The sequence below is a fragment of the Calliphora vicina genome, chromosome 3, assembly GCF_958450345.1.
Source record: "Calliphora vicina chromosome 3, idCalVici1.1, whole genome shotgun sequence".
NCBI classification, from domain to species: domain Eukaryota; kingdom Metazoa; phylum Arthropoda; class Insecta; order Diptera; family Calliphoridae; genus Calliphora; species Calliphora vicina.
Window position 1 is genome coordinate 76,568,917 of NC_088782.1, and position 9,669 is coordinate 76,578,585.

At 37.9% G+C, this 9,669-nt stretch overlaps 1 protein-coding gene across 1 annotated transcript; it reads right to left on the minus strand.

Annotated features, from left to right (window-relative positions):
- Positions 1 to 6,801: 6,801 nt before the first annotated feature.
- Positions 6,802 to 8,677, minus strand: LOC135955546 (uncharacterized). Its single transcript, XM_065505894.1, has 2 exons — positions 7,077 to 8,677; positions 6,802 to 7,012 (listed from the first exon to the last, which is right to left on the minus strand). The coding sequence occupies exon 1, from the start codon at positions 8,675 to 8,677 to the stop codon at positions 7,217 to 7,219; it is 1,461 nt and encodes a 486-aa protein (XP_065361966.1). The 3' UTR covers positions 6,802 to 7,012; positions 7,077 to 7,216.
- Positions 8,678 to 9,669: the final 992 nt, after the last annotated feature.

Consider the following 9,669-nt stretch of genomic DNA (forward strand, 5'->3'; position numbering starts at 1 on the left):
TGTGTATTTTTTATAAAATTAATATTTGCCCAGTGTCATTTTTAGTGTTCGTTCGACCATATATTTCAATTTCAACTAGAGTTTTAGTTGTGTTTCCCCCTGATGTCTCCAATGGGATTTTTTCTGGTTTATTAGTTAATATTCCAAGATTCTAAAATTGGAAATTTCAGCTGCATCAAAGCGGCCTCGTTGTTTTCGATGTCCAACTTTGAATTTTTGTGAGGTGTTTTGTTAGTTTATGTTCGCGTTGCTTTGTTATTGTTATGCATGTAAAGAATTGTGTTTGTTTTTTTCTTTTCCACGGACTTTTAATATTTTTACTTTATGAATTTGGTCCTTATTATAAATTGTTTTTGCAATAGTCACATCTTATAATTGCAAACTTTCGCGCTCACATATTTTTGATATTTGGTGCTTAAAATGCTGAAAAAGTTCGAAAAGTGAAGGATGTCGTGAAAAACTGTATTAAAAATGAGGGCTACACATTTGAAGAATGTAATTTAGAAACACGCTTAAATTATAATTGCAAAAAATTTTAAAATATTAGCAAAAATTCAATCTTATAAAAACAAAAGTTCAAAATACATATTCTGATTGGCTTGCCTAAAAGCAGTCGATTTTATTAAACTCACGTGAACGGGCGGACCACACCCAGATTTAGTTTTTAATTTTTTTAGTAAGAATTCTTATTGATTTTTAATTTTTTATCAATTTTAAAAAGTTTATAGTTTCACTTATATGGGGAGTGGGTGTGGCAGTTGTACAATTACGCCCATTTTTTAAAAAAAATTGTGTAATATCCTTATTATATATTGTACCAAAAATTATAAATGTACTATTATTTATTACCGAGATATGGAATTTTGATTAACTAGAATGTCATAACCTCGCACTGAGCGTTGTGGTGAATTTGGGTGCTAAGGTATGGTAGGGAGTGGGTATGAGTCATCAACCACTCCCATTTTATCATTAAACAGTTCTGACATATTTATAAAGCCGTGACCGAAATTACAAATTGATACCTACACTGGAAGTATTTTTGGCCACCGACTCAATACAGCACCGACCACTGTGCGCTGGTTAGAATCAAAGTATACCAAGTACCCAGTGGTAAAAATACACACTACGTAAGCGCTTATCTAAGCAATATTTCGTAGCAGTCATTGGTGATTCTTTCGCTTATTTTCCCACTTAGATTTAACATAAAAGTGTCATAGGCTGTATAATCGGTGTGCTCTCGCTTAGAATGTAAGCTACAATATCAGTAGGTGTCACTACTATTTAATTTACATTAAAAGCGGAGTTTTAAGTGAACTTGACTTGCAAATTAGAATGTAATAAATGTAGATTACAATTCTATTTGAATTTGCAAGTTAAGGTTAGTACCATGCATACTGATTTCGTAATTGAAAGAATACTTATGTATATTTTCATATATAAATTTCTGGAGGAAAAACCTTCCATTTTCATTTAATTTATTTATAATTTTTACGGCACTAAAATCAACACCTTCACTTACAGCATAAATATAAATTTTATCAATTTTGTTTATCATGTATAAACAAGAAAGAAAAGGTATTTATTTTTAGTGAAAAATAAAAAACGAAAAAAAATTAAACAGCTGCTGACTATCCGCTTAAATCGTAATCGAAGTTATAATTAGTGCATGATGTGTTGGATTACGCACAGATTATACTCTAAGTACTTGCCCTAGGTCTCCACGTAGCAATTTTTATTGCTAAGCTCAACAATAACGTCGGCAGAACAACAGCAGAGTGATTGCTGATTGCTTTAGGTGGAGAAAACAGTTCGTCACAAATACAAAATTTTCAACGCGAGAAGTTCTATGAAAAACTTTGGTTTATTTTGCTTATATTTTGTATTGCATGATTTTTTTCACTAATTTCTTGGTTTTTTTTAGTTTTGGTACATAAATAAATTAAATATGTATAAATTATTCGCACCGAATCATAGAAAGAAGAAATTTTACATTAATGACAACTAAATTGACAGCTTATTGCTTAGCAATAATTGCTCAGACAATCAGTAGAGCAATCATTGCGCAATGAATTGCTACATGTGGCAATTTGCGGTCTACACTCGCAAATTTCATTGACGCAATCAAATTTGACAATTGCAGCAATAAATATTGCTACTTGGAGACCTAAGGTTAGATTGCTCGCTTAGAATATCATCCTGACGTTATCGATTATTATCTGGGTACTTTGTTTCATTTACCGCTGGGTAGTCCAACTCTCAATTTTTTCAAATTACTCTCTCACATATACGGGTACCGTGTGAGCTCAGAGAAATGTAAACAAATGAAATGTCTTGAAATTTTAATTTTTGATAAAATAACGTTCTATTACACATTATTACTTTGACACATATAATTTTATATTTTTTTTTAAACACTTTTAGCACACTTTCATTTTTAAAAGTTTCTATTTTGCACAAATCAAGAAAAAAATATTTTTGGAAATTCTGACATGTAATTTTTTGTTATTGTAGAATTTAAACTATAGGACAGAGTTACAATTTTTGGTATTAAAATTCATACAAATTCAAATTTAGAACATATTTTCAAAACTCTGCTGCCTGTAGAAAATTTAAAAGTTACCAACACATGTGTAATTTTGTTACTCACACATGTTTAGAGTTAGGTACTTTTTTACTATCACATGTATAGAGTTAGGTACTGTTGTCAGAGAGTTGGACTACTTGTTATACTTTGGTTAGAATGTTGTGAGAATTTTGTGTAGAAAAAAGCTTCATTTTATAAACATTTATTTATTTATTATTTACATACACATCTGCTCAAAATAATAGATACACCTAATTGGAAAAAATTTAAATGGCGGTAACATTGAAAATTTCCTCGCAAGCGTTAAGAATACATCATATTATTAAAATTTCTATCTGGCAATGTCATGTCAGTCAAAAATCTGGCAACTATTTGCTTTCATGTTGATTTTTAAAAACGAATTTATTTGAATTACAAAAAATTATTTGCTCATAAAAATAGATACACATCAGTAATTTGTAATTTGTTTATATACAATTTTTTTTTTGTGCAATTTTTTGTTCCTATTTACGTGAAACAGTAAGTATAATTTAAATTTTAGCAACAATTTTATAAAAAATAGGACTCTTTTGAAGAAAATGGGACGAAATCATCATTGTACCGAAGATGAGAAAAAAATTGTTCAAACGATGAGAAATCAAGGAAAATCATTACGGGAAATAGCAAAGAGCATAGGAAGATCTTTACATTTTGTCCAAAATGCTTTATCTAAAAAACAAAAAAGAGAAACTCGCGGTAGACCAAAGAAAACCAGTCCAGAAACAGATAGACGGATCGTCCTTATGGTTAAAAAAGACCCTTTCATATCATCGAAAGCTATTTCTGCGGAGCTATGTAACGAAATCAGTCCACAAACAGTTCGTCGTCGTCTTTTACAAGCTAAATTGCCGGGAAGAATTGCCAGAAAAGTGCCACTAATGCGCCAAAAAAATATCAAGACAAGATTAGAATTTGCTAAAGAGCACTTACAATGGTCCGGGTGTGAAGGCGAAAAAAAATGGAGAAATATTTTATGGAGCGACGAAACAAAAATAAATTTGTTTGGAAACGACTGCCAAAGAAATGTACGCCGACCAAAAGGAAAAGAATTCCACGTTAAATTTACAAAAAAGACGGTAAAACATGGCGGGGGAAACATAATGGTTGGGGTTGCTTTTCATGGAATGGTGTTGGTCCGATATTCCGAATAGAAGATACCATGAATGCTAGTGGGTATAGAGACATATTGGAAAACGTAATGCTTCCATATGCATCGGAAAATATGCCATTAATATGGACATTCCAGCAGGACAACGACCCAAAACATAGTTCAAGATTAGTTAAAAACTGGTTCTTGGAGAATAACGTACCTGTTTCAAGCTGGCCCAGCCAATCCCCTGATTTAAACCCAATAGAAAACTTGTGGAGTGAATTAAAGATAAGGCTTTCGAAGGAAGTTTTCAAAAATAAAGACGATTTATGGGAGAAAACGCAAAAAATATGGTACGAGATTCCATTGGAGAAGTGTCAGAACTTGATATCCAGTATGCCCAGAAGAGTGGAGAAAGTTTTACAAAACAAAGGTGGATATACTGGATACTAGCTTTACTTTAATAATAAACTAATTTTTTTAAGATAAAATTTATTAGCTTTTGTTTAATAAGAATTTTTAAAAATGTATCTATTATTATGAGCACCAAATTTTTCGAAATTTAAGAAATTTAATTTACTATATAATATTTATTATTAATTATGAAATATTTTGTTTTTTACTATCCTTTTAACTATAAATAAAAATCGACTGAATTTTTTTTTATAATTTTACAATATACCATTATTTTTTTTCGTTTTTAAAAAATAAATTTTGGTGTATCTATTATTTTGAGCAGATGTGTATATTATATATATTATTATTTACATATATACACTACAAAAAATGCAAGTGCAATATTTTTTTAACAATCTAAAAAGTCGACTACTCGACTTTTTTCGACTTTATGAACTATTTTCGACTTTTATTGACTATTCGACTTTTGAGATAACATAATCGATTGTTCGAATTTTTCCGACTAAAAAGTCGATTTCGACTTTGTTCAGGAAATAGTCGATTGTTCGAACAATCGACTTATAGAACCCTAGTACATACGTTAATTGTGACAGTATACCATGGTGTAATGATATACAAGGTGACATTAATCAAACATTATTTTTTGCTCGAGTTTATTTACAACTTTCATCTTGTCAACATTTTTTTTTTTTACTATAATTTGTATACATTAAGCAGCTGTTTTTGACACTATAAAAGTTATTAGTTTTTGTATTGTTGTATTTGTTGCCGTAGGTTAGGTTAGGTTTTCCAGGCAGCCACGAAATAAGGAAGATAGAAAGAGCAGCTCACATGGGTCCATCAATGGTCCTTTTGTGTTACCTGAAAGTAGAAGAAAGAAGAAGAAAGAGGGACAGATATAAGTGAAAAGGGAGAAGAAGAAGATTGAAGAAGTTTAGGAGGAGATGTAAGAAGAAAAAGAGAGGGAGGAGGGAGGAGATCTTGGAGAATTTACGTGCCAATGAGTCGGCGATCATTGGGTCACTCTAAAGTGATCCCCGTGTCTGGTCTTTTCAACCAATTACTTCTACCTATAAAGGCACTAATGCCCTCAAGCCTCATATTCGAGAGCTCAGAGAGACTATCAAGGGAACGATGCCCCAGAAACCTTAGGCGTAGATCTCCTAATGCCGGACAATGACAAAGAAGATGAAAAATAGTTTCATCCTCCTCCTCATTTTGACAACTTCTGCAGAAGTCGTGGTATGGCAAACCAAGTCTCCTAGCGTGATTACCAAAGGTGCAGTGTCCAGTTATGACCGCCACTACACCACTCAATTGTGAGCGTGTAAAGCCAAGAAGATGAATTGTCCGTCCCCGATTTAGTCGGGGCCATATCGTCCTGGTCATAGTGCATGTGGGTTCACAGTCCCATCTTGCCTGAGCGAGCTCATAGTAGAAGTTACTAATTTGTAGCTTGCATTTGGATAACGGAATCCCACATAGGAAATCTATGTCTCCGTCAGGTAACATGGCGCCTTTCCTCGCCAGATCATCGGCAACACAGTTGCCCGTAATAGTAATATCCCCGTGTCCACGTACCCACTTGAGTACGACTATTGAATGTCTCGCCATCCTGTTTAAGGATGCCCGGCATTCCTGGACTAAGTTAGATGTTGTGTATACACCTGTCAGGGATTTTATAGCTGCCTGACTGTCAGTATATATACAAATATCCCTGTCAGATATCTTGTTATAACTAAGCCAGTTAGCCGCCCTTTTGATGGCCGATAATTCAGCCTGAATAATGCTACATTCATTCGGAAGTCTGAAAGATAACCTAATATCGAGTTCCCGAATATAGACACCTATATTACCATTTTATCAAATGTTCGTCAAGTATAATTGACGAAGTTGTCCGATTGTTCGGTTGGGATGCACTAGCAATATCCGGAGGCAAGTTCCCCGGAAAATGAGTGTCCATGAGTACTTCTAGTGTCTCACGTCCATCAGTAGTCCACCTACCATCCTGTTTCTGAATATAACCTTGAACAGTTGGTGTTTTCGATAAGATCTTGCGCAGACGATTTGTCTCAGAGGAACTTTCGACGCCGCTGCAGAAATTCCTCCAGGACTTACGTTTCGCGCTCCTGACCATATTCTTAAATTTGTTCAACATAGACTTATACATTGACCAGTTGCCTGATCTTTTCGCCTCGTTGAATAGTTTACGACAATTACGCCTAGTGTTCGCTATGTCTAAAGACCACCATGGAGGTCTTACCTTTCCTCTGCGAGCAGAGGGAGTGCATGTACGTCTTGTGGCCTCACTGAGAGAAAGTGTGAGCTTTTCCACAGCGCTTTCAATGTCCCTAGTGTCACCTATGAGAGGGGGTGAGGGAAGTAAACCATCAAGGATCCGCCTGTGATCATCCCAATTGGTTTTCCTCCTATTTAGAAAAGGCTTTTCCTTCTCAACTTCCAATTCTATTAAGAATGTCAGATACCTGTGATCAGACAGAGAGCAATCATCTGAAACCTTCCAATTCCTTATGAGTTGCGAGTGGCTTGCACTGACAAGCGTAATGTCCAGAACTTCTTGCCTATTTGCTACCACAAAAGTAGGTTCTGAACCTCGATTGACAACTACCAGATTAAAGTCTAATATGAAGTCTAGAATGTACTCACCTCGTTCGTTTCTATCTGAGCTACCCCAGATTGTGTGGTGAGCATTTGCATCAGCTCCGATAATTACAGGAGTTCTGGCCCTATTTGCGGCACGCATCATATTAGATACCAGGTTATTCGGTGGTGGTTCAACCTGGTCGTGCGCCATATAGCTCGAGAGCAGCCACACCTTACCTGCACCTGTCTCCCAAGCAGCAGCTACTGTATCTTCATCGCTGTAATCAGGAAGAATGAAGATATTAAGATGGTTCTTAACCAAAATGCAAGATCTTATTTTACCTGTGCGTCTTATGTACAAAAGTTTGTACTTTTTGGCGTTGAGTCCACGAATTTCGCCATTGTGTATCCACGGCTCCTGGACCAACGCAATGTCCTCCCCATATTTAGCAATGTGGAGGAGCAGGGCAGCCGAAGCTGCCTTAGAGTGGTGAAGGTTCACTTGGATCGCCTTCACCATGGTCTGGATCATATATGACCGTAACGTCGATGTCTTCTGGGTCTGATTCCAGAAGAACATCTTCATCCTCCACATCACCCAGAGCGCAGAATAGGTCCCCAACCATACTGGAGTGTGATTGGGTCTCCATTTTGTCCTCAGAGCTTGCGGGGTCGTCCAGTTTAATTTTGCAGTCCATATCCTGCGGAGCTTCCAGTTTAACACCAGAAGTTTCGGGGTCGAGCTTGTCGTCACCACGGTAGATGCGCAGCTTGATACTATCGAATCCATAGTAAATCTTGCTTTGCCTCTCACGTAGTGGCGCCAAGGATTCCTTGTTAAGGACTACGACCACCTTTCTATGCGCACCTTCAGGAGCGGAAACCTTAACCACCTTCCAGTTATGGGTTGGTAGATCGGGATTACCGCTCTGAATGTATGCCAGAATCTCCTCAGGTTCATGTGGCTCCGCCGGAATAACTGTGACTGATCTCGGTCTACGAGGTATCTCGTTTACCGGGATCACGTCCAGTTTCGCGCCAGGCCACAATTCCCCTAGGGACGCAATTGCTAATTTTAGCAGTAGAGCTGAGCGGTCATTGGTACACGCTAGCAGTTTTACATGGCCTTGATACCAGCCAGCATCGTCGTTTTGCGGGGATGGACCGGGATTCTCCTTGAGAATCTTCCAGTATACCCCCAGCATACCCTGACGGATTTTCAGCCATTTCTCCTGGGAGATAGCTCCGTCATCAACACTCCTGTCGATAATAGCCCTTACAAGTGGATTGCGAGCAACTTCACTGTAAGGCCTTCTTATCACACGAGCCTCCTGCTTCGGACGTTTAGTCTTCGGCTGTGTGTTTTGCTGCTGGAGCAGCTCCTCCTCTGAGCGTTGCCGTTTGGGCCCAGCAGATGCGCCTTGGTTCGCTGCATCTGCGCTTGGAGGAGTGTTTGAGCTGTCCAGCTCAGCCAGTTGAGCCTTAGCCCAACTTAATTTCGACAATTCGTCGATGTTAAGCGCATCGGCCGACTTGGATCCAAGCCGGTCGATAATGCGCATGGCGGCACGCCTTTGCACGAAAGCCCTCCTGGATGGTTCTTTGCGAATGGGGGCGTTCGGTTCTGCCGTAGTGGCGGGTGGGGCTACGGTGGTTGGACCCGACTTCTGGTTCGACGATCCAACCTGTAGCATTTTCGCAGGGACAACTGTCTTCTCGACAGTGTCCAATGCAGGGGCTGTTGCTGGTATATTACCAGCGAGGGCTAATGCAGCTTTTGAGGTGCTTGGCTTAAAGTCCAAGGCTACCTCGCTGCTTTTAGTCAAACTGTCACCAGAAGGTTGGACAGTCGACTGTTTGCAATCAGCCAGCATAGGTTTCCCCTGCTGGCCTTTTGCTGTTTGTTTTTTGTTATTATTATTGTTTTGTATTGTGTTATTCATTTTTGTTCCCACGAGTGAGCGCGTAAGGGGATGGACACTCCATGCAGGGACGGCGTACATGGATTAGGCGAAAACTGTATTACAACCGACCCGTGCCCTGGCGTCGGAGGGGAGCTGTTAGCGACTAGTTATCTTTAACCACTTACTAGCCATTCAGGTCTTCGGCACTGCTACCATCACCTTGACCTTACAAGTGGGGGGGAAAGAAAGAGTAGAGAGAGAAAGAACAGTTTTGGTCCGCGGGTAGTAACACTAGAAGAGAGAGAGAATGTGTTAGCACTAGGTAACCATTTGTCAAAAATGTATCACCAGTAATAACAGTATCCTAACACCAATTACATCCTACTGTGACCATTTGTTATAAAATGCATCACAGTATTATGATAGTCGGCTGACACATTTCCGTTTACCGACCTAGCTATGTCAAGAAGTTCAGACCATTTGTTAAAAATGCATCTTAAGATATTGACATCGCTTGAGCATTTGTCAAGGCTAGTGACCTGTTGTCAAAACAGTATCACTAGACTAGGCAGTTGCTCCCCCTATCCGCCACCTGGGACGCGTCCGATGGGAGACTGAGAACTCCACACGGACTGAGAACTCCACACGGAAGTATGCCGTAACGCATACACAATAAATGAAATAAAATAATAGCCTGCAATTTGGTACATTTGCATTTTTAGGGTATGCAAAAATAAATCCATTTTTATTTATACTCGAAATTCATTCAAAATGTTTCTATAAAAACTAAATTTACGTACACACGGTCGTCAGATTGTCAGGAAAATGCTCAGAAAATGGTTAACACAATCATGAGAACTTATTAGGGTTCAATAGCTGAAACAAAAAGTCGACTTTTCGACCTTTCGACTTTTCCGTTTTTTAAAAAGTCGACTTTTCGAACTTTCGACTTTTTAGTTGTTCGACTTTTTTCTACCATTTTCGACTTTTTTCAACTTTTTACCATTTCTTGTAAAAAATAAATGGTTTCT

Bases quoted from the DNA above. Each gene is read 5' to 3' on its own strand.
- LOC135955546 (XM_065505894.1), bottom strand. From the start codon at position 8,677: ATGAATAACACAATACAAAACAATAATAATAACAAAAAACAAACAGCA.